Source organism: Amblyomma maculatum, chromosome 4, assembly GCF_055883805.1.
Source record: "Amblyomma maculatum isolate TAMU_Amacu chromosome 4, ASM5588380v1, whole genome shotgun sequence".
NCBI lineage: Eukaryota > Metazoa > Arthropoda > Arachnida > Ixodida > Ixodidae > Amblyomma > Amblyomma maculatum.
The window spans coordinates 22,359,024-22,385,097 of NC_139347.1; the positions used below are offsets into that span (position 1 = coordinate 22,359,024).

The window sequence follows — 26,074 nt, forward strand, 5'->3', positions numbered from 1 at the left end:
AAGTGGACATATAGACGAAGTGGACGAAGACAAGTCCACTCGTCGAAATGTTGGCTCGACCTGCGAACTGAGGCTTCCCCCTCTACCCTTGTTCAGTGCTCTTTCATACTGTGCAAGCCATCTTTTTCCTCTCGTTCTACGCAAGCTCTTTAGCATACAGTCAAGAACCATCACTTTACATCAGCGCTTTTGGAATACAAGGCATACATTTAGACACCTCCTTTTTCGGAAGCCGTACAAGCACAGTTTGTGCTGCCTAGCGGCTAACATTCTAGCTCGGAAACCGGGGCTCGTGCGTTTGAATCTTTCACTGAACGTGGAATATTTTTACGCAGAAATAGCTACTTTATAAAATTATCTCATTAGCACCATGCGGCTACCCTCATGAAATACCACGTATTAATTACTTTCCATTCAAGCTTGCCGTCACATTTACCGTAAGTGTTGTAGGGTGTCTGAAATTCCCGCTCGAGGTCATCTGGCTCGGACAGCATGGCCCTGTCGGCCACTGAGGATTTTCACTCAGTACCAACTGCGGCGATGCTAGCTTTTGTGAAGCAGGCTGACCTTACGGTGTCGCTATGAGAGCAGTTATATGCCGAAAAGAACAGAAGTAAGCCTAACACAGTATTCATGGGAAATAGTGAGCTTGAAAAAAAAAAAACATTGGCAGTGGCTTAGCTAAGCTATGCCACGATATACGTAGCGAGATGTATGTTTCCTTAGCTGAGCTTGTTGTGGTGTTGTATGTTTATCAATGAGAGATATTGAATGTACATTTTATTCGTTTTGATTGACAGAGACGAAGAGTGGCCGATGATCTGTGAAGTACCATGCAGTGGTCTCAGTTTTGTTTATACAGTATTTCGATTTGGCAGAGTCTCCAAAAGCAGTCTCATACGTTGGATTACTCACCGGTGTCAGGTCCATTCGCCGCCACAGTCTCGCACACACTAGAAATGTGTCCGAACGAATTGTTCATAAAGTCTGCTTAAAATGTCCGGGTTGCAGACGCACTTTCGGAAACTCGAATGGAGTGATCAGTCACACGAAGTGCCTTCAAATTCTCTTTGACTGAACTCTTCCATATGCCCCATCTCAGCGGCTATGTTCCGTCTAATGCGCTCGGCAGTCACGCATCACCGTTTGGCAAGGCGTTCTGCTCTCTGTGTGGGCGTCTCCACTGTTCTCTTCACCTTCTTACGCTCATTCTATTTTTGTTATGCACCGCAGCTCTGCCGGCGGCTGCTTTTTGATGAAGGCGAAACGGAGAGAAGTCCGTCTGCTGTGTGATGTCAGAGCACGTTGAAGATCCCCATATGTCGAAATTACTCCGTAGCCCTCTAGTACGGATCCTCTTTCCACTTTTTCTCCTACCCCACCTCTCTACTTTTTCATTACAGTGCGGTTCAGATGCCCACCGAGCAAGTGTGACAGATACTGCGCCTTGTATTTCCTGTTAACAATTTGTTATTATTATTATTATTATTATTATTATTATTATTATTATTATTATTATTATTATTATTATTATTATTATTATTATTATTATTATTATTATTATTATTATCATTATCATTATTATTATTATTACTATTATTATTATTACGCTCTGCGTCTTAGGGTCTCCGCTTCGCAAGACGTTCTTCTCTTTGTTCGGGCGTCTCTGCTTCATCGGCAGTAGAGTCGGCACGCGGCAGCGAGCTCTGATGTCATGCGCCGCGTACCTGTTGCTCCTCTCCGGTTTCTGCGCATGCGCACTATTGGGCTGCCTTACACACGGCGAAATGCGCTGCTGACTAACGTAGTGTAGCTCTCGCTACAATAAACTTGAACGTTTTGTAGTTCTGTAAAGCGTGCTTTGCCTGTAAAGTAGGTAGGCACCGCGGCAAAAACGCCGCTTATTCTAATGGGGCGCTGGTTAGGGACTACAGGCATTCTAGGTAAATTGCGTGGACAGTTTCGAGGGAAGGAAAGCAGCAAAGAATAAATTATTCAAAGTGATATCTGGTTGTGGTAGATAAGCTTTTATCTGGCAAGACAAACAGACAGGACAGAAAAATCTCTTCGCATAAAAATCTTGTTCGCGGCTCCTAACTTAATGAATGATGTCTCGTATTTGCCAAATTCAATTTTAGGAATGAACTTTCTGCACTATGCGCAAGCATGTCAGGCTAATATTTCCCTGTCAACCAAAAATTTGTACAGGTCTCATTTATACTGTCTAACGTTTCATTCCTTTCTTGTACGGAACGCCGAAGTTTCGAAATTTCCATTTTTCTTCTTTTTCAAAAATTCCATTTCTGACTGGTACGCGTGCTCATGAGTTTAAGTCTTCCTAATACTTGACGCTAAAACAGCACGAAACAAGGTGCGACAAAGAAGTGCTGCACGACGCTTGTATCGTCTTGTTGCGCGCTGTTTTACGAGTTATGTTAAGAAGCATAGTTATGGTCAAAAGCTGTGTTAAAATGCATAAATTTTCAATTCATATGCCCCTATTTAGCACCATTTTGTTTTCTCTAACGCAGATTCGTTCATCTCGGAATTCTATTAATCAGGAAGACGCGCATTCAAGGCGCATGCCTTCGTTCTAAATTTTACATTTGTTAACCGGTTCCATTCTTCGAAAAAGACGCGGAAATCACTGGAGTCCGCGGAGACCACCAGCACAAAATAAATTTCAATGCGGTCTCCTTTATGCTATAGACAAAGGCAAAACATGCGAGTACTATAAAAAGTGAGCTGTAGATTGTGTATGGAATGAAAAAGATTAAATGCAAAACATTGCCGTCGAACTAATGCAAAGTGGCCTGCGGGTATAGGGGCTTGAAATAAGGCGAAAGACCGAGATGTCAAGAGGCTACGTACGGGTGCTACTAGCCTCACCCGCGCATGATAGCAGCGAAAAGAGAGCGCGAGAGAGACAAAGACGAACGCGGGTGGAGGGTGCGCTCGGGCTCTGGCACGCTATGGATCCGTGGCGCCCCCTAGTGTCCCTGTGATGGAACCTGGGGCGCTGAAGCGGCGGCGGCGGCAGAGGCTCTTCGATTGCCGCCAGACGCGCGCATTCGCCAACCGCGCATCGAATCTGCCGCACCGGGGGCCTTGCGCGAATTTCCGAAGCTCGCGGAAGTCAACTGCTCGTGAAATTGTCCAACGTTCGCTATCCACGCTGCTGTCTGTGTTTCGCTGAGCAAGCTATCTTCACGTAAGCTCGGACTGCAGTGCGGTTACGTTGTAACACTTTTTGCAAAGTCACTGGGTAATACAGTTCATTTCTCAGAACAGTGGGTCACCATCCTCATCTGTAGTTTGCACTTTTTTCGAGTGCTTCCTAGAAGACGAGCGGAAGACTTTCGGAAAGCAAGGAACACTGCAAGGTAATCGTTTCTGGAAAATGAAAGTGGTGGCTCTGTTTTTTGTGACAGCGAAGTTGTGTGCTCCTGACATCTCAATAAGTCGTATCTACAGAACTGCGTGAGCTGTGCCACTTTTTTGTGCCTCTTAATATATTGTTAACCACCTCGCTCTCATAGTCCGTCCGTCGTGCGCACTTGTGATTTGGTTAGATGTTTCAGATAATTACAACGCAAGTTGAGAGCCGTCGATAGCATCTCCCTTCAAGGCACTTCACAAGTCTCTTTAACACAATGAATTCGTTGAAAAAAAAAACGAACTTGTCAGCACCACTCTGTGCCTGAAACAAGCAACGTCTTAACAGCTGTGCGCGCTTTCCTTTTTTTTTTTTTGCTACCGACAACCGCTACGAGCCATCAGAAGCATTCCTTAAAGATCGAACTTCGGTTTTTGGTGAGTAGTACGTTTTTTTTTGTCACGCTACAAACAAATCGAATATGTTTTCGTGCTTTGTATTATATAAACGAATACTATGACATAGGCTGCACTAAACAGCGCATGCGTGCTGGAAGCAGGATTAAGCCATGTGTTATGTATGCATAATTAACTTCTTTTCAATTCCAAAGCAGACGTTTGAGACATATATTTAATGCTAACAAGAAGCTTCAGATATGCTTAAATTCAGTCATTCATATTAAAAAGTAGTTCATGCCTGCAGTGAAAGCACAAGACTATAAATACTACCGACTACAGTGTTGTGGTAGCTTGGATGTTAGGCACGAGCTACGCAGGCTGCAACTTATGTACTGTAGCTGAAGGTGACTGAAGTGGAAAGATTAAGTCCAGCCGTCACTTCGACTTTTAGAAGGTGAGCTGCCGAACTCCGGAGTTTTCAAAACCCAGCATGCGCTTCTACGCTTGCAGTTGCATGCGGTATTTTCCATGCGGCCACATCCCCTCCTGAGTATAACATTTACTGTTTATTTCTCTTTTCTTTGCCATGGTTGAAAGTAATTAGTATGCCTGGCGAAATGACGGTGCCATACAGGTTAGAGTCTCCGCATGCTGAACGCCTACCTTATATAGAAATAGGCCATATAGAACGGTAACAGGAAGGAAAATGAAGGGGAAGAGAATAGGCGGATGTAGGTATGTTTCACCATGTCTCTGTGGAGGCAAGAACACACCAAATTGCATCTCATTTCGTACCACTCAAGCTATCAAAAACATGCGCCTTGCCATGACAGTCCGGTGGCTTGTTTTCTGCTGTCCAAATTTTCTCTAAAAAAAGACGAATTCTGTAATAGCTTATGCCAAGAGGAGTATTCGTATAGGATGTGACATAGAGCATGCATATATCGGCATGACTGTGTACACATTTGGTGTGGAATTTGGCTTGAAGACGTCACGCATCTTATACAGTGCACGGTTTGTGAACGTTTGTGCGTATTTCACATTTTGTACACTTTAGAATTGTTGGACGTACAAGTACAAACTAATACTACGTAATATTCTTTCACTGCGCGCAATAAATGCCAAAGATATCGCGCACTTCATGTGGAAAGCACAGCGGAAGCGCACAAAGTTGTTTTGCTGTGCAACAGCCCACATTTTCTATTTGTAAATCTGAAACCCACACTGCTGAATAATGCTTTAATGTAACTGAAGTTCCAAGTGCAAATAAATTCATGACATATGCAATTGCGTAGAGTATACGAAGAGCGTTGGATGGTTACTAATTTGTGCCAGTAAGGGAAGGCGATATGCGAAACGTATGCGAGTAAATTCTTATATCGTGGCTCTTACGTCACTCTCTAAAACCGCTTCTTCTTGAACAGCTTTACAATATGCACACCTTAAGGAAAGATAAGCATCAGATTCCAATCAGTTATTACCAATGTTTATTTTAAAAACTAGCCGCAATTACTTGCTGCCATTCCCAGAACTAGAAGATCTGTGCAAATCTTTCTAGTTTGGGAGGCTCGTACCATCTGCTACATATCACCGAACATCGAAAACGACTTACGGCAGTTTTCAACATTTGGTACACCGTGCAAATTTTACGCAGCAGCCCTAATTAGCCCAGGCTAGGTGTGGTAACAACTTATGTAACCTAATGCAGAGCGAAGAAAACACCTGGTCATCATGGCTTACATCTTGACTCACTATCTTAATGTACTGTTTAGCTTTTTCTCAATGACATATAAGAGCATTTCCAAAGAGTAACATGCTATTAGATATTAGCAACCCCGGGCGGAGCTAGCTGGTGGAGTGCAAGGAAGTCAGAAAAAGATAAACACGAAAACTACCGTTTAAAATTGATCCAGCGTTCTTTTACAGCAATCATAATTTTGAGGCAATTGCGGAGTAGCCCACAATGCTGTTATGAAGATGTAGTTTGAATGGTCTTATTTTTGGTACTTAGGAAACTCTATTTAGGGATGGTCCTTCGCTCGCATCGAGAAGTTCGGACCACCAAAGGATGCCAGTGAAGTGCATTTCTAAAGCGACATGCGTCCCGAGAATTGAACTGCTGGTATATTGATTGTCATGACGAAACTTCACGAGTGCGGAAACAGTGCGTTCACAAATACTTTCCGGTGAAAGCGATGCTTCGCCGAGGATCCGTGGGTATCCTGGGTATGTCAAAAACTGCTATGAGTGAAGTACGGTCACGTGAAGCCGATATTTATCTTACATTTTACGCGCGGCATACAATTAGAAACTATGCTTGTGCACTATAACGATTCTGCAATAAAACGAAGTGCCACCCCCCTCCCTCCTGCCCCTTAAACAATTTCTTATCAGACATTCAATTTCTATCCATAAAAAAGTGCAGGAAGATGAATTTTTCTCTCTTTATTCTTACAGCTCTGGTAGGAGAATAAAAATAAAGGTGGAGGAGGACGCTTTAGCAAATTCACCTCACTCTTATCTCACCACCCAGAAGGCTGTTTGGCACAGCCGGAGTTTCTCCGTACCTGACCTTTGTTTCAATCCTTAACACATGAGTGAAATGTTGAGAAAGGATGACATCTATAAAAACCTGATCATTTTGAATAATTTTACACTTCTCAGGTCACTGTTGAAACCTCTCTCAACACCTTTAAGCACTGACCGCCAGGTCTGCGTATAAAAAGCACCGATAAGATTTAGATCTTATGCATAGCTAATGGATCATGAAACTCTCCGTGACCTGTAAATGCAGAAACACAGAAACAGAAAACCACAGATAAATTTTGATAAACTGCCTTTGTTTAACGTATCTCAAATGCCCTTGCACAAATGTTTTCTCTTTTGACTTCCCTTGTAATGCGGCCATTAAAGCTGCATTTTCACTGAAGCACTGCAACATCAACAAAAAAAAAAAAAGAAATTCTCAAACGATTTCTTAGTGACTTCTATTTTTTTTTTTTTTGAAGGAGCACGTGAAATTTACCTCCCTTTTCTCATAATCACCATTTTCTACATGAATTTGGGCGCACTATTTGTCTTTACTGCTATGGCTTCCTGGTGTGTACTTTTCCCCTGCCAACATTAAGGATAAAGTCTAGAAATACGCACGCACAATAACTGCAAATACGACGCTTGTCTCAGGCGTACCCACTCAATGTTTACTCGTTTCATAGACAGCGATTGTCGTGCTTACTGCCGGCTTGCAGTGTGACCATGCATATCTTAATTGCAGCCCAAACTCAGCGGTGTATCCGCTTCGACGAATCTTAATTGAGGGTACGTGTTCCATTCCAGTCCGCATGAACCTCGCATTATTTGTGCCATATGCTCTCATTCGTCATAAACCATGGACTCGAAAATATTTCTTCTCGCCGCAATGAAACCAATAGCTTTAACTGGCGTTTTATTGTCTCCTCCAACAAAATAAAAAAGCAAAATAATGATTTGTGAATTAAGAAGAAAGCAGACATGCGCGAGGATGAGGCGTTCGCGTTATTTAATCTTTCTCCTAGTCTATATATAGTGGCGTGGTTTCCTGAATTCAGTCTGAGTATAAAACATTTTCCTTCATAATCTTCGTCCGTGCGGGCTTGTGCTTTCATGTGCCTACAGCCCAATCGGCATTTGTTTCTTCAGGGAGAAAATATAGCATTGTATGCCAAATAGTCTTTGCAGCCAATGTTCGCATCAAAACTTAAAAAACATGTAGAAGCTCTTTTCGCGCAGCATACCATTTTTTGGCTCCAAATGTTCAAAAGTCAGTATGTTCTTTAAACGTGCGTAGCGAGTCATCTCCTATTTCGATTTTAGCGCTGTTTTGAATGCATTGAACCCTCTCTTGTGCTTAGCAAAAAATATCCCCCCCCCCCCCATTTGTAAGATGTCGACGGTAACTCCTTCCGCGCTGGATAATTTCTCACATTAAAAAATACAGCATAAATTTCAGTTGTCCGGATGGTTTGAGGCGATAGCGACCTGCTTTCGGCTCCAAAGCACAAGTTCTCATTAGCAAACATTTGAGTGGAAGTACTTTACGTACAAGGTCACACACATACATGCAAACTCCAACTTGCTCCAAAACCGTAGAAGCGAGTTTTTTCTTTTCCTTGACTCCTTTCGAACCTAATAGCCATGGGTTTTAATCCTGATAAAAAAGCTTAAAAAGAATGAGAAATAAATTTTATGCAAAATTTGTTATTTTTCAGGTTAAATTGAAGCATGTAGAGGCCTTAGATTCTGATTAGGTGTCATGGTTAAGTAACTTTCAATCCGTACATTACGCAACGTCTAACGTGAAGGTTAGGGAGTCTTTAGAGTCCCCGCGCGTGTTTACGTGACTATGATCTCGTCGACCAATAAGGATTTTTTGCTTCCACCCAAAGTCGACGAACACACCTTCCTGTGGTGTTTGCTCTGTCGCGTAAAAATGCACCGCGCTCGCAATAAAGCATGCTCGCACAATGCTGTAGTAAGCGCGGGTTGTCTGAAATGTGCGCACCGAGCGAGTATCGATTCAAGTGTGACGATAAAGCCTTTTGACCCCTGCTCGAAGCGACAATGAATATGAAGTAGCTCTTTCCCAGCGAGTGCGATCCGGCAGCCCTGAGAGTCGTCGATGAATAAGGCATGCCCTCAAAAAAGCTTCGTAGAAAGCATAGCTCGAGCACTAAATCCAGTGCTTTGGAATATTCAGGGACCGGCAGCCTCTGAGAAAAGGAGAAAACTCGCGCAGCCAGTCTCGAAGAGGACGCGCGCGCTTGAATATTCAATGCACGCCCCCGTACTTCTCTACCGGTCGCCTTGTGATGGCCAATGCTGGAAACAGTCTTGTGGCCCTGGAAAGTAAGGGCGGCCACATTAAATTCTTGGTTTCTGACCACATTGCCGAAAGGAAAAGAGATAAAAAAAACACCAGGAAATGATGGAATCGAGAAGCAAATATGTTACATTGAAACACATCACGGTTAATGGTTTCTCGGAATAAAATATTAGCGCCCATCCACACCTTCTAACATGACAGTATGTGGACGAGTGACCTGGCCAGGAAGAACTTCACTTCCTAAATCGAGGTTTCGTTCAGCAAACCCGGGAATTCACGGGGCGGTGATCTTTTGGAAGCTATTTTGTCGACTTCCTGGTTACCGTGTGCTTTGTGGAAGCGCTAGTGTCACACGGGAAAACCTAGAGGGGTTTAACCCTTTGTTGTTGAGGAAGATGACAGCAAAAAATGGAACGAGGCTGCAAATAATGAATTTGGCAAGACGCGCTTGAAGGAGGAACATCGCATTATTAAACTTGGGCATCAAACCCTAAGGGCGTGTGAATTTAAATGTTACTATGTCACTCTCAAACATAGTTATTGGTTGTCGAAATATCTGCGTTTGTGGTTTGGTACTGAATAATTGAAAGTAACATAGATGTCAGATAGCTGCTTCCAATAAATATGCAGCTCTTAGTAATAAATGAATATTGTTTATTCATTTTTCAGGTAAATCAATACATTTTTCTCCACAAGATCCGCTAGGGAGAGCAATTAACCATCTGAATGCAGAAATCGCTTAAGACCACATGCAACATAAGGAAACTTTCGTGCAATGTGAGATTTCATGCGTACACGTGAACGATGCTCAAGTGACACATGATTCAGGTGATTAATTGTGTTTAAAATAAATAATAGAAAAACTGTTGAGCAAATTGTTGCTCAGAGGGCACGAAATTTCAGAAGCCGCGGCCAATTTCTATGAGCCTTTTCTTATCTTTGCTCAAAAATATCTATACGAAAAGAGAATTGTTTGGCAACAATGCCAGTCACTTATTTAGACACCTTTTCTGCTCGTGTAAGTGAATGTTTCTCTTTGGCGCAATTAGCATTTCCTTTTTACGTATTGACTCTAACCAGAATTTGTATCTCTGTAATTCCGTAGTACAGTGTTTCTCATTTTTTCAGCCAACCTGTCAAGACGGGCACCGCCGTGGCCTGCAATACTCGCTCTGAGCTCTTTCGACGTGGTGCCGGGCTATCTCAAGACAAAGCTGCAAAGACGTAATATACCTACCATGGAAGTCTACACTAGCTTCGTTAGAGCGAGGACCTCAGCCATGGCCTGTATTCGCTGCCAGTGCCGCCGACTCCTGTGGAAATCGCGTACCTTCGCTGCGTTCGTCGTGGGAGCGGCGTCTATCGTCCTTGCTTTCCCGCTCGGTAAGCTGGTCGTTTTTGTTCTGTTTGCGTTCATTGTATTTCAACCTTCTCAAATATTATGTGCACTATCTTCTATGAAAAGAAAACCAGCAATCATAACCCAGAATGCATTACGTTACATTTGATGAAATGAAAGTTGCATAAAGTCTTCATATACATCCGCAGACATAAAACATCGTACATATCAATGTAATTATTGTGTTCACGAACAATTTTTCTGTAACACGTTGCCCGTTATAATAGGTCTTGTCCATCGGATGTAGCAATATTGCAGGCCTCTGCAATGTACGCTTTTTCTGTGCGGTATCAACTGCAGTCCTTGCCATAATAGTTTACGAATGACATCTGGCTCCTGTACTCCACGCTAATGAACTGATAACTCTAATTTCGAAAATGACGTGTAGCACATTACTATTTTATCTTTTCAGGCCGTTTCTCTTTTTTCTATACAGAGCGAAATGAATTTATATACTGGAGATTGTAAACGGGACTGACCTATTTTATTTTGCACACGACAATTCAACCTGCTAAGTCATCTGTTAGTGCTCTTTTTTTCCATTACGTGAGAGCTCGCAATTTTACCCACGAATTATGCAAAGCGTTATTAAAATGTGTTAATTAAAGCTGATGCTTTAAATCACTGGATACTTAATAACGCTGCAAGAAGTCATGCTGTAAGTTATTTTACTTTGTAACTCAGAATCTATTTGGACATTTGAAAAGTCGCCATGTTTAAAGAATTAGTGCCGTGCGGAGAATTGACCACGTGGTTTGATATGTTTTGAGGAATTCTAGCTTCAGTTTTGGAGCGATTTATTGCATCCAGAGCCATCAGACCAAGCTTTTGATGCATTACGAGTTAGCAGAACGTAAGTTGTTTTCTGATTGTTTTCGACATTTTTCGCTTCAGAGATTTACGAGCACGCCTTATTTTAGGCGAGTTATTGCTACCGATTGAATACTTTCTTACGAGGGGCTTTCAGAAAGTTCATATTAGTGACATGAAGGAACGCAGATAAGAAAGTTATATTTGGGTGTGAGTTTATTATTTATGCTGCATATTCTCTTCCCGAGACCATGCACTTCTGGCACAGTTGGACGAGCTGCCGCAAATATTCTCTACAGACCTCCTAAGTTTGAGCGTTCGGGGAGAGCTCGGCTTGAGCAATCACTTATTTGTCGTTCTGGCATTGTTACCCAAGCAGTGGCAGGGAAGCGAAAAACGTCACTTGGTGCAAGGCGAAATGAAAGCAGATAATGGGAGAATATTTTGCATCCCGAACGACCAAATGCGACACTGCCACCTGTGCCGAGGAAGCGGTGCGTGCATTGTGATGTGCAGACGGATGTCTTTCGTAAGTGCGGCAACTTTCCTCATGTGCAGGCCATTGTGAAGAATGGCGTCCACTGAGCTTACATTGACATTAACCAGTTCCTATATTTATTTAAAGGTAATCTGCTCGTCAGCGGGCACTACTGCCTCCCCTGCTGTAGCAATTTCTAGTTAACCTTTGAGCGACGGTCGGCCACTCCATTCTTGGTCGTCTAGGCTTATCTGACCGAGTTAAAATCACCTGCACTGTCTGTTTGACGACGTGCTTCTGAGGCATTGTCATTGTAGACCGGCCCTACCTCAGCATGAGTCTTCATTCAAGTAGACAAAGCGGATATTGGAGAGGGCTTCCAATTTTTCAGTGGATGCAGCCATCTTTGGTTTGATACTCTCTGTTGCGCAGTGCTATACAGAACTCACGTTTTACATTGCGCTCACAATAAAGAGATATACGTTCATTTGTATCCTCTCGGATGCTCCTGGTAAGAACTTCATGAACGCCCTCATATGAGACAAAAAGAGGTGAGAAAGGTTATTTTATACTGCGGAAGATTTTCTACTGGCTGCTCATAAAAAGTTGTTAAAGGGAACAGCTACTCTTACTCGTACTGTTGTTAGCTTCGTTAATGGGTGTATGTGTGGGCTGAGACGAGAGCGTGGGTTAAAAGACAAGTCTGTACAAAGACTTACTCTAAGCGTCGCACGTATAATAAACAAAAGAATATTTATCAGAGAGAAAAATCTCAAATTACTGGTGAAAACGAGCAACGTACGGTAGGAAAACGTAACAGCAGCCAGATTGTTATGTACATATTTCTAGAAATTTTCACCATCTATCCACGAATTACGAGCATGAAGCTATTTTAGTCATTTTTTCTCTTTTCTACACAGTGGAAATGTTGGAAATATGAATAGCACTTCAGTGCTCCGGTTTTTACTGGCTCTCACTGCTTCTACAACCACTGCCACTGCAATAACATTTAGGCTACATTTGCTATTAAGCCTGCAACGTAATTTTGTATATCTTTTATTTTTCCCGAACAATAAATAACGCTTAGAAAAGAATTCATAATTTTAACAGGGATGTTTAATAACTATTCGGATTTGTTTTGAGGTACTTTCCAGCCAAAATCTCGCGCAAAACACTTCCAGGCGAACTTGGGCGTCGGCACACTCTACAGTTTCCAGTTCGAAATTAGGCGTCGCAGCAGCTGCTACTGCCACTCTGCTTTATCTCAGATTTTGGCGGTAACTGGATGCAAACTTCCATTACTTTTGGCTCCGGTGGCTGGTACAAATTTGGCTCCTAAATAAGTGGATAGTCGTTATCCTAATAACTGATCAGCATCCAAGAGTTAGGCGAGCGTTTATGTGCACGGGCGATTGGTTAAAACGCTGGCCATAGCCGACTGCAGCAAAGCTTGTGTTTGGGCAAGTGCTCAGAGCTAGTTCTTGTTAGCAAACGCAAACTTCACATTTCTTTTTACACGTGGTGCTCCAATGAACGAGAGCATTTGCAATGGGCCTTATATTTCAATTTCTCAGCATTGCACATGTTTGAAGCACCGAACGCTAAATACAGATGGCAGGTTGGAGAACGCGTTTGTAGTTGGCTCTAGTAAGCGTCTACTAAGCGCAGAACTGGTGGTATCTTTACAGCTAACTACTATTTTGTGACTCAGATCGACGCTATTCAAATTTACCCTTTAAATGACGGATCCCAACCCCTTTTACAAGCAAACGTGGATGATATACAAGCAAACGTGGATGATATAGTTCACAGCGTCTTCACAAGTGTCGGCTTTCCAGGAACCATTCCAAAGTCTCTCATTAAAAACCATGAACTTACCTTGAAGGGGCATTTTCACCCTGGGGGACTACGGAATAGGGTAGTTGCCATAAGTACAGAGGTTTAAAAATATTTCTGAAAAGAGAATTTTTTGCTTACAATTAATCGCAATTCTGGAAATTAATACGACATGAAATTAAGGAGATCAAAGGCGACGAACGAAGATGAGACGGGCTGTCTACAAAGAGTGAAAAAGTGCCTCATTAGCGTTGACTGTTTCTGTTGGTTCTGTGGCATCCTGGAACCCTACGAAACACTCAACTAACTTGTGGGTGAATGCTTCACAATGTGAGTGTCACACATTCACGAAATATGGGAAACAACTTTTTGGAAACATCGCAGAGGAGCAGCACCAGGCACTTCAATATTTTTCTTTTGCAGCAAGTATTGACCTTTCACAACAATGTTGTACAGCTGGCTTGGAGTGCCTAATCTGCCATTTCTAAATTTTAATCAACAATCTATGAGGATTAAAGCGTAAGCACTGAAATATGTTGCTGAAGCTAGCTAAATATGCTTCTAGATATGCTGAAAGATGACGGATTACCAAAATAACCAGTGTAATCTATTCGTAGTCGAAATGCCCTTTTGTGCTCATTATTAGGTAATCACACTCCTGCACCAAATTTCTAGTCTGTGTGTGTTTTACATAACTCTAACCTCGTCGAAACAACTGAAACTATGTCAGATATATAGAAATGCTTTTTTAGTACTTCATTAACGTGAGCCTTTTCTGTAGTTCGATCTGTAGCTCTTTTTTAATTCTTGAGGTGTTTTTGTAGTACAAGTCTGTAGCTTATTGTCCTGTAGTAATTTTTCTAAGCGCACAGAATTCTGATGATACTACAGAAAGTTACTTTGTCACCATAGGTTCACTTTCAAACCTCGCACATAAATTCAGTTGGAAAAAGAGAAACGTTTGTAGTGTTTTTCGACTTGGTACTTTTTTGCTTTCTAGTTTGAATGTTAAGGAGTGACTTTATTTACACAAGAAATGAAGGACATCACTGGTCGCAAGCGCTGTTACTTTATTTAAAGCAATTATTCCGATTTGTGTGGAAGAACCTTGAAAGTCGCTTTATTTGTACGGCGACCGAAAAAAATTAAACTGAGACGGAACGAAAAGAGAATGATTCAATATAGAACACGTGCAGGCATACCAAAAAACTACCGATGAAGGAAATCTACTTCAGTAAAGAAAACTCATAAGGAACAAACAAATCTAGTTGCAAGAGAGGCAAAATAAAACAGAGCTTGTGGAAGTAGCCACACAAACGTTGGGAAAAACTGAAGTAGTAACAAATAGAATCCCTCACTTCTACAGAAAAGAAAACAAGCTGGACGGCCAGAAGCAGCGACGCGACTCATTACCCCCGCACTTGCCGTGTTCTTCAAGCTCTTTATTTTCTTTTTTTAGTTCAACGAGAAAGAAGGTCGCGCTTGCGTCATTCTAAATTAACTCAGCCCCAAATATTTCACCGCAGTCGTCGCGGAACAATTTTTTTTTGTGACTGCTTACCCCAGTCGCCGTCAAATGGCGCGTACCGTAAACAAAGTCCAGTTTCTGTGACTCCGCAACAATGCTGGAGCTCCCTCTGCGGGAATTATAAAGGATTAAAATGCCAAAGGTCGCGGCATTTAAACAAAAGAATGCGTCGCCGCGCACTTTCCTTTCTGCCTCAATGAGGTTATCAGGGCAGGATTTATGTAGCGAATGTAGTGTGTGCTCAATTTGCAAAGCGTGCGGCGCGCACATGATTACAGCGTAAGCGTGAAGTTACAAAATGCCATCTTAAAAAAAAATGTTTCATGTCTACGTTAGTTTCTTAGACAGAAAAATAAACTTCACAACGTATCTTCTACCTGTACTGCATAGGATAATGCATCGTATCAACACCGTTAATCTGCTTCTGCACTTCGCGACGGACAGGCAATAAATGGCGCCAATTCCAACTCTGCCTGAAAGGTTGTAGTTGCAGTACATATACTCCAAAACAAAATAGATTTCGGGGCACAGGAGTTCAAAACTTTGCCGAAAAATGAACAAGACGAGGAGTGGCTTCAAAAAGCTACCGCCGTCAGGGTAGCCAAAAGGGGCTTTCAGTGCGTAACAGTATCTTACCAAGAAGAGGGATCTCCTTTGAGCAGAAACCGAATCATTGTTGTCCGCAGGCGCAGAAACCTGGATGCGGAAGCTTTCACGTAGTTCTTATGGTACAAACACTAAACCCTACTGTACACTCTAGTTAATACCTTAAATGAGGGCCTTTAGCGGTTTCCAGAAATAAATAGATATAGCAACCTTGAAAAACTGGGGAGGTTAGACCAGAGGTCCGGACTTTCGTAAGACATATGCCAAAGGCTTTCCTGACAAGCGAAAGGGCTCAAAGTGCAGCCGCACCAACGCACGTTTTCATGCGCGCGCACGCGCGCGGACATGAGTACACTGGGACACAAAAGGTTGCGAGGCTACTGAAGTGATGACGTCGGCCGTTAATAAAGCCGCGGCTGTCACAAGAGCCGTGACAGCCAACCGACAGCAGAGAAGGCTTGTGTTGGAACCTGACGGGTGGAAATAACGAACCGGACAGGAAGAGACAGTGCAGCCGGTGGAGAACCTGAGTTGTTAGGGCGAGGGCAGAAAAGAAAGGGTAGAAGGCCAGTCGGTTTTTAATTAAGTGAGGGCTAGCGAAATTTTCAGCCCCTAATCTTCGCCAGCGACGAAAAACGTACGTGGGTGGCGGGATGAGGTAAGGAAAAAGGCGGTGAGCCCGCGGAAGAAGCAGACGGCCTCTGGAGATACGCTATAGAGACCCGGGGATGAGCTCCCTGGTAAGAAATTGGACTTTCTTTTTTTCATGTAGGATGTAGGGCATGCTTCGAGCTGAGGAGCTGACCTGGGGGTGTAATCCATCCGTACGTAAATTGAGGTAGCATAGCCTCCTTTTTACGACGTTGACAAAATTGAGATTTTGTGTGGATTAAAATGAGCGCTGTTCCAAGTGCCTTGGGAGCCTTTGTCATCTTAATTATCAGACTCTCGGAGAACCAAATGATTAAGTTCTTTTTTCTCACAGCAGGACGGAAAACATGTTGTAAATGTAGTATTAAAATTGGCAGAATTTGATCAGATCTGGGATTTGTAGCTAACAAAAATATTGTGCAATGCTTAGGCGTTTTCCTTTCATGCATTTTTGGAACGTCTTGCCGGGAAGCAAAAAGAAATGTGTTCAAATCACTCCCCAAGTTTGAGATATGTGTTATAATACTCAAATGTAGACTTAATGCCTACTAGAATGTCGCAGCCGTTCGGAACATTCGTGATCATGAAGAAAGTATACAGGGTGATTGCCTTACCCGTTTGCAAAATTCGATTTCTGAAATTGTTTGGCAGATGTATGCATGAAATTGGCTGATTAGCAGCGTGGTCCAATGTTGGATAGTACACTCAGCCTCCCTCACTTTGTTTTCCTCTTGTCGCGCCGTCGAGGAGTGGAATTTCTTTGCGGTAGCACGGTACATTTGGTTTAAAGTTTAGGCTAGCACTCGCATTCCATGATGAATACAACTTGCCGCCTCACTCGTGAAGTGCTGGCAGGAATGCGCCTGGGCATCTTAGGCTGCAGGCCACAGCGTTGACTCCACAGCCGCAATCTGGCTACGCCCGCCACATGCCTAGGCACACACCATTTGACGCATGAGCTGTTCAAGCGGCACCACCGCATCATGTAGGCATCAGGGGATGGCCCATAAAAGCACGAACCATCGTTTAGGTTCACCTTCGTGTTCTGCTCCAGCTTTGGGCCAAATTCCCCCTCCACCACCATTTAATTAAGGGAGCTCCATCATTGGGCCGTTAATTATCGATAATATTAACTCAATTATTTATATTTAGTTTTAATGCACAATAATATATTGCGATATTGAAAGCCATGAGTTTTAAAGGTGAGCCCCGATTCGCCATTTTCTTGATCGGCTGTGTGGCTCGAACAATCGAATGTGAAAAATAGGCACTCGAAAGATCACTGAGTTGACGTTCCAGCACTATTCATTTAGAAAAAGATTTCCACAGCATTAATATGCACTAAACACAGACACCATTTCTGTTTCGGACGAGGGAGAAAACGTGGGGCTGGAGACGTCGCCATAGCTACCCGAGTAAATATAAAACTACCCAATTCTTGAAAGCCAATTTCTTTTAGATTCAGAATTCGCTTTTTCTGACAGTGAATACTTCGAACCACACTGTCTATAAGAAAATGTAAAAATAAGAAACGTTGGTTTCACGGCCTTAATGTTCAAAATCTACTTTTGCCACTTGAGATGAAAAATTAAAAAGTTGAGCGCACAGTTAAGATAATTATTTGTCTAATCATCGAAGTCTACCCCGTACATAAAACAACTGCAACTGCATAGACTGACCGACGCAAGCCCAATAGTACTTAAACGAAGTGTTGCTGGTAGGAGGGATAACTGCGATACAAGTAAGTTTGTCTTCACAGCTGTGTAGCAGCAGCAGCCGGTGCGTCGCGAGTCATTCGATCTTGTATACATTAGCTACTCTTCTAAAGCGGCGCCTAAATAAATCTTCATTTTGTTGTGAGACAAAGGGTTAACAGTGATGTTTTTCTATGAGCAGGCTGCTTACTACATCGCTGCGCACACCCAAATTGTCATCTGCCGTGGAGTCGATGCGAAACAATATATAGGCCTAGCGAGGACCAGGGAGTAGTGCTCGGTCTGAGCGCCTGTCTGCCGCTCTCGCTGCCGGCATCGTCTCAGTTTGCTCGCAGCATCCGGCGCAGCAGGATTCGCGAATTTGTTTGATTTCTTGCTGCGGCTAAACGCCCTTGGACTAGGATTGCACCCTATACAATGGCTATTTCATTTGTTGCTATTGAAAGGACATTTAGTGCGTAAAGTGAAGTGTTAAAGCGGGCCAGCTTGTGTGTTGTTTGCTTTCGTGGGCCGTTTTCTGGCTCGCGCAAATGTGATCACTTCACTTTCGCTGTCGACGAACTCGACGACGTCGTTTGTAGCGCCGATTTTTTTTCAGCCGCTGGTTGCTCTAACGTGTACTGTAAGTCTCCAAGCTGCTCTGTATTGCTCGAATAATAATTAAAAATTGAATTAAAAAATATAAATTAAAAATTAAAAAGCTTTCAAGTCGTCTGAAGCAACGCGCACGCAGCAACAACTCCTGCGTCGACCGGAGATATCGAGAATGGCGTTATAATGGGCCCGGCCAATTATGAACAACAGCGGCGTTTGCTTAGAGAGCGGACCCGCTGGTGCTCGTTTTTCTTTTGTGTGTGTGTGTGTGTGTGTGTGATAAGCTGCGGTTCGCGTTCATTTTCCGCATTTTAAAGCATGCCAGTCATCTTCAGCGGACAAAAAAAAAGTATAAAATTCCGCAGAGAACAAATTTTTTTGCCAAAAGTGTTTCTTCTTCCCTTTAAGGACAGGTTGCAAGGACATTTTATTGAACACTATCCAATTAACTTAGTACTGGAAATAAATGGTGTGCATATAGTCTACTGCCAGCTTACCTTTTTTCGATCAACTTGATTCTCAAGGATGATAAAAAGATTTCATTCAAGTGCATATATTACAAAGACTCTGTAGAAGTGCATGTTCGCTGCGATGCTTTTAAGGACTACGGGTTTCTCAGTTTTTTTTTTTTTTTTAACTTTCACTTATTTGCATTCTAGTTAATTACATTATGTGACTTCTTACTTATTCGTTCATATACAGAATCTTCTGCGATATCCATGATCATAACTTCTTTTTCGTTTCCTGCTCCAGTCGAATTAAATCTTAATTGCGCCTAAACGCACGGTATTTGTTAAAATGTCTAGACAAAGCATTTTGATTTTGGAAGGTATCGGAGCACCCAAGGCATTACATAAGATCTAAGTATCTGTAAAAAAAGAAAAAGAAAAAGTTCTTTACCTCTCGGAGCTCTTTGAATTTTCGGCACGTCGTAAGAAGTCAACAGTAATCCTTAGACGCAACCCTTGTTGCTTGGTTTCTTTGGACAAAAGCGGTACATTTACATTTCGGCGTTCATGCTTCAGTCTTAGCGTAATTCTGGGCAGCGCATCAGGGGGACTAATTGTGTTGCAGTCATGACTATCACTACCCCAACAGAGTATGAGTCTGCTTGCTCACAAAAATAAAATATAGGCTATAATCGGGGCGTCCACACCCCTAACAAAACTTGAACCTGCTTAACCTATTTTCAACTAGTGTAGAGTTGCGGATATCTTTTAAAAAATCTAAAAATTTACTGCCTTCTATTTTCTTCCAATGGCTTTACAGCTCATACTTGTTTTATACGAAACCGGTAAACGGTATACTATTTTGATCTGCTATCGGTAAAACTCTGCTCAATGCTGGTTTTGAAAGGGAACACCGGGGTGTAGGAGCCAATGGCTTTGACAAGTTAATGTTTCGGGAACCAAACACATGCCTTTAATCTTAGCTGTGATGAACCTGTGGGCGCGGGAGTGAAGTCTCTGATAAATATGGCAGGATGAGGCGCTTAACTGAGATTATTGTGGTGACGTTTACAAAAACGAAACTAAAATCTAGAAAGTACATATCGCTGTTACCTGGTCGCAACATAAAAAGAACTAAAAGCGGTCTTTTTCTAGATTTGCTTAATGCGACCTTTCTTGAATGGAGCCGACAGAAAAACCAAAGTGCTCTTTCTATTTTTGTTCTTCCTGACCTTGCTATTCGGGATAAGCTTCGGCGCGTGTTGGGATCTTTACTACCGCTGTAGTTTGGTGAACGCCTATTTCGCACTTCAGAAAAGGGATAATCAGGTCGCCCTGTAAGGCGCACCTGCAGCTGTTGCTGTGCTGCCTTCGATACTTTGCGGCGGTTGTTTGCACAGCAGATGTTCTTGGCAGGTTTAGCATTGTTAACCTTTTTCCGTTCTCCTATCTCTCTCTCTCTCTGCCCGTTTTTGTTTCTTGCGCGGCGTTTTTGACCCCTGGCTTCAATCAATTCCTTACCTGTGTCACCACCTTGAGCGGGGGATGAACAGTCGCCTGATTTGGTTTCCTTGAAGCTGACCAACACCTAAGGGCGTTTTAAAGCCATCTTCGTCCATGTTTTGCTTTTGCACCCTCAACCTCAGGTATCAATGCAGACGAAAATAAATAACTTAGACGCATAAGGTGCAAGTGAAACTTGTTTACCAGGGAGCCGGCAGAGTGCTATTCGCGGCAAATGGAAGGCGTCAAAGCCTTCCACTTCTGCACGACTTGAGTTGGCCTATGCGATCTGAGCAGAAAATTTTAAACCCCCTTCCTCCCCCCCTCTGAATTCATATAAAGCTTCGTAGTCTGAATGTGCTAAGACAAAATTGTTATCAATCCCGACGTCAATTTTTCCCAGGGCGATATTGAAGTATTCAAATATGCAATGAACAGTTTTAACATTTTTACCTTGCTTTGCAGGCATTGGGAATATATATAGCAGCAGCCATTCACCACATTTGCACTGCAGGACGATGATAATATTAGCTCTTTGATCGAAACATCCCGCTGAATAGGTTCTATTGATCCTTGGATCTACGATGTAAAGCGGTGTTTTTTACATTTCAGAGGTGGTCTCTTCGCAATAATGCGTCCTTCCATCACCACCCTCCTCGTTTATCAGGCACTCACAAGACTAAAACCACATCATCTACGCGTCTTCAGCCAAGTAATGCCTCATAGCAAGTGCTAGAACATCACGGCAAATCAAACACATAGTTTCGGTGTAATGTTTACTAGGATTTGATGTTTCAGGTGGTGATGGGAACACAAAAGGAAAGCAAACTGAATTGGGTTAATTTTTTAAAGATGGTGGACCTCACAATTTGAATTAAATCCTTTTCTATATATATCGCAAAATTATGCACTAGCCATGAGTATCTTAATTTCAAGGTAATTCCTAACGGTTTTATGAGGTAATCTACACCGGCTGTAGAGCTACACAATCTATACTGCTACAGCGTTTCTCGAAAACGAGACCTGCATTTCAGAGCCCCCATCAACTCCCCCTTCCATCCCAGTTTCAGGGTTGGTAAACCACGGCTCTTATTCGGTTAGCATTATAGCCTCCATACCACAAACAATTGTCCGTATGTCCATTTAAAGCCTTGCATTGTAGGAGGAAAGGGCAGGTAGATATATCGCTTTCTTAATTTAATATGATAACGAGGGAAACCAGTGGAGAGGAAGGAAGACAAATAGAGCCCAGAGACAACGGTTGACGGTTGGAAGACAGCGATGAGAGGCTGCGCCATGTTATATTGTGAATGTAGGGCTGATTCGAGAGCGTGTAGCAGGGACACTAGGTGCCACTCTGGGACTGACGGAATGGTGCAAGTCACCTGCTATGATCAATTCGGGTGGTCGCTTGTACTATTGTTCCAGTACAATGAGTCATCTCCAACAGTAGTGCCCGGCTCATACTCGCTGCCAACGTTACCACCCTCCGTAATCACTTTCTGAAGTCACCACTGCCGTTATTAATCGTATTCTTAAGCATGACTCAGGTCTCCCCATATCATTCCGCTAGGATGCCAAGGTTGGGTGTATCAGTCTGACTGCTTGCCTCCTTCAGGATTTTTTTTTTCGGACCTTATTGAACTTATTTAGATTTACTAGCACTCCTGTATGAACCTGGTTATAAACGACTTTGTAACCTTCTTTAGCTTTCTTTTTTTCTTTTCAATACGGCATGGACGCCACCGACTTTTTCACCCAACTAAGAAATCTCGCCGAGAGCGAATATTCTCTACGCATGAGAACGCACCGAAGCTAACCGTGTTGGTGGCCGACGCCTTGACCCTTTCGCAACCGGTGTAACTTAGTGTAACTCAGACTCGTGTGCCTCGGCGCTTCTGCGTCATTAATCAGAGCGCATTTCTGCGCGGCGCGTCCAAGCTCCAGCTCCGAGAGGGAACGCCCTTCTCAGAACAAGACGCCGGCCGTTTGCTTCACGAGCCCTGCGTGGCGTCCAGTCTGGCCGTTGGCCGCCGCTCGCTTCTATCCTGTGCTCCCCCTCTCTCACTTCCCTTCTTCTCGCAAGACGGAGAGGTCAGCGCGCTGCAGTCCACTTCTTCTCTCCCCTCTTCCTTCCTCGGGAGCGTTTATGCGAGCTTGGCGGCCGCAAAAATTACTGCTCATGGCCGGCATGTTGCTAGAGCTCTTTTACACGTTGGGGCGCGTCGCATCTTTAATGAAACCATAACGGCCTCTGGGTAGCAGCAGCATTTACTCCACCATCTCTCGGTGCTCACCCGGTCGTCGGCCAATGGAGACAGCTGCTAAGGAGCGACTGGGGAATGCCATTACACGCATCGCACGCCGCATTCTGGGAGTCAGGGACGATGGAGCGGAGGCGGTATGCGGTGCACGTTGAGAAGAGAGGTGGAGGCGAAGCTGGAAGATTTAATCCAGAAGCGCTGCTGCAGCTCCAACGCACGTTCTCACAGCGCGTTCTCCTTGACGCTTCCTTGCTTTTTGGATGCTCGGCTATTCTTCTTTTGCGTTATAGAGTCATCTTCGTTTCAACAGAAAACAACAAAGTACTGGCGCCTACCGATCTCACAGAGCAGTCACAAGATAAAGTGAATGTTTCATTCATTTGATTCCATGGTGTATCGAGCGGCGTATAATCAGCTATGCCCTGGAATAATCAGCGCTTAGCGGCCCTCCAGAGCAGGTCAATCTTCGTACAGCAAAACTAAATCTTTTACATCATTATCATCATCATCATCAGCTGTATATAAAGACCACCAGACCGTTTCTTCAAAATGTTATTGGCGAAAGTCAGCCCAGCGATAAATTTTTCTTATGGGAAAGAACTTTCGCTTCATTCTATTTCATTATACTATACGATACTCCTATACTGCTTCTCATTCGAAGCATTAAGTCAAATAGGCTTTTACTGGGATGAGCCAAAATAGAGAGAAAAAAGCACCTACGCTTGAATGAACTGAGCCGCACACAACTACAAGCAACCAATATCCGTACATCTTCCACGCGCATTGTTTATATTAGTTCCCAATCCTTTCATAAAATATTTCTGTTCAAGAAAAACTTAAATTTGCTTGCATGTGCTGGCTGAGAGTAGTGACATGTTTGTGTATGCTGCATGCTCGTATGTCTACAGCGTTCCACTCCACAGCAGAGGGCGCGATCTTATTTCTTGGCTTTTGGCGGGTTTGTAATTTTGGAACAAATCGCAACAGGTCCTCCCCTGAAACTTCGGTGGCAATGGTGAGAAGTCCAACTAAACTTTGTAGCCTGGCCTATGAAATACCCCACACTCATGGTGAATCTTCGGCAAATCAGTATAGATTCTCGAAGGCCTGCATTGAAACTGTAAACGCGGGCCTGTTCCGCGCCATCACAGCCATGAGTGCGTGAAATAGGCCTGAAGGTGAATAATGCACCAAGCTCTTTGGGCGTTTATTGATTCACAGATCTCTAGAATGCCTGAATGCTGGAATCGTAGGGCGATTCTTCCTTAGCTTTCACCAACATATCGCCCAGCACTCGACCATGTCCTGCTTTTTCATGAAATATTAATGTGGCTGCCATGACTGCGGCTGATATGTGACCTCGGGCTATGCAGTCGAACGCCTAAATATCACATCGCCACAACGGGTCGGATTCAGGAGGTGAGGGTGCTGCATTATATGTAGCATTTTTTAGCCTCCCACGTGTCACTTGCTTTTTTCATTTCTCTCGACTCATATTCAAGCGCCACTTACCGCATGCCCCCAGATACGAAGGTAAATTCCAGTCCTTACCCTGTATCTCTACAAACTTTAAATGTCACCATTGATGATGAGATCTCATACCTTTAAATTTCGTATGCTTTTTTCATGATTCCCTCTTAGAAAAATAATATTTGAATGCTATAAAAAAAAAACAAAAAACAATCGCATGTCCAGTGCCAATGCTGAGTACCTGCACTGCGAGAACTAGGCCTAAAAGTTTGCGAGCACCGTTAGTTATTTCCTTCAAAGTAAGACTCATATTTTTGAAACCGTTTTTACGATAAGAATATACCTTGCAGGTATTTTATGCAAGCCTCTGTTCTTCACTGGCATGCGACCACAATCATAACAAACTCATGTTTAGGCAACAGCGCAAAAGGACAGAGACAAGTGGAAGGAGGTACACAACGACGACGCTGAACTTACAACTTGTGTTGTGTACCTCCTTCCACTTGTCTCTGTCCTTTTGCGCTGTTGCCTAAACATGGATGATCACCAACTAGCCCAAACCTCCGTTCTGCTATAACAAACTCGTTGCGCGATCATAAGAATATGAAGCGTGTTTAGTTAGCAAACCGACCAAAGAAAAGTTTGGGTGTGTTTTGGAAGAAATCTTCGCTACCATGACTGTCCATTATTTCGCCCTCGCCGGGGTGGCACAGTGGTTACGGCGCTCGACTACTGTTCCCAAGGATGCGGGATCGAATCCTGGCCTCGGCGGCTGCTTTTCGATGGAGGCGAAAAGCAAAGCGCCCGTGTGCTGTGCGATGTCACTGCACGTGAAAGAACCCCAGATGGTCGAAAGTTCCGGAGTCCTCCACTACGGCGTCTCTCATAGCCTGAGTTGCTTTGGGACGTTAAACCCCACAAACCAACCAAAAAACCATTATTACGCGCCTATTTTTAGTAATAACATACTTTTCGTACTCCTGCAGCATGAGCATTGCTTCGTGCACTCTTTGCTTCTCATACTGGTTTGCATTGGCATCTCGAATCTTGCTACGAAGACCACCTTTGTAAAATGTGCACCGCCACGTCAATATATGGAATGCGGAAACGGCCAGCTTCATTCGTCAGATGAAAGAGAAACTGTGGCTGAGACATCTCTGGGAGGTTAAGAAAGTCATTGTTATGCTTCTGTTGATAAAGTGGCTTGCAGAAAGGCATATTACGTGCACGTACGGCATGAATAGAAAAGAACCGGCCAAGGAAATGCTTTGACTTACTGTATACTCCTAGGTCGAGAGCACAGCTTCTCTCCAAGTTCTTCCACGCCGGCCAAACTAGAAATCAAGTGGTCACTCAAAATAGTAGCGCTAAAACCAATCTGGAGCTAAAACATCTCTCACACACACAAAAAAAAATACCAACAAAATCTCATATAGTGGGCAAACAAAAAAACAACTGACCCGCTATTCTTATTAATGGCAGCGGGAGGGGCCTAGCATGACTCAGCCTTCGCTGTTGATCGCCCAGTGAAATAATCTCCAGCCCATAAAACTTGAAATTTTTTGTAGCGCCTGACAGAAAGCTAATTTAACTACCGAGTTAATTTTTTACTTGCTCTAAAGCTGAGCAACGCAGCTTTAGATACACTTCTCACAGATACACAGATACACTTCTCATACAACAAGAACGCTGTCGCTGGCATCGAACTACCGACATTAACAAAGACCTTTTAGCGTAAATATAACTTTGAACTACCCAAGCCTTAGTCAACGCACTCCTTAAACTATTCAGCGAGGAAGCAAGCAAGCGCTCCAGACCGGTTTCAGTGGAGTGTTGCAGGGCGGTTCCGAAAGCTGACACCTCCTTCTCTCATCCTTCCCACTTCCGCCTCCTCCGAGCTAGCTGTCCTACGTCTCCCCGTGCATGTGACAGTTTCGCAATTGACGAGGAGTTTAGGCAATTGGAATTAGGACGGAGTGTAACGTGTTGGGGTCTGGCGTTACCGGTTGCCCGAAAGACGAACCAGCGAGCAATGGTCCAGTCGCGTTTCTTTAATTAATTGACACAGTGGGGCGCCTAACTAGGTGGTTAGCCAATGCTTTCAGGCCAAGACTCGAGAGGATGCCGCCGTGCCTC

At 43.4% G+C, this 26,074-nt stretch overlaps 1 protein-coding gene across 2 annotated transcripts in view; it reads left to right on the forward strand.

Annotated features, from left to right (window-relative positions):
• Positions 1-26,074, forward strand: part of LOC146190484 (cell adhesion molecule Dscam1-like) — a 221,164-nt gene that overhangs the window by 17,128 nt on the left and 177,962 nt on the right. For both annotated transcript variants that reach the window (XM_084600901.1, XM_084600900.1), the window contains exon 2: positions 9,764-10,018. In XM_084600901.1, the coding sequence (XP_084457027.1) occupies positions 9,764-10,018 (255 nt within the window). The remainder of the gene's footprint in view (positions 1-9,763; positions 10,019-26,074) is intronic.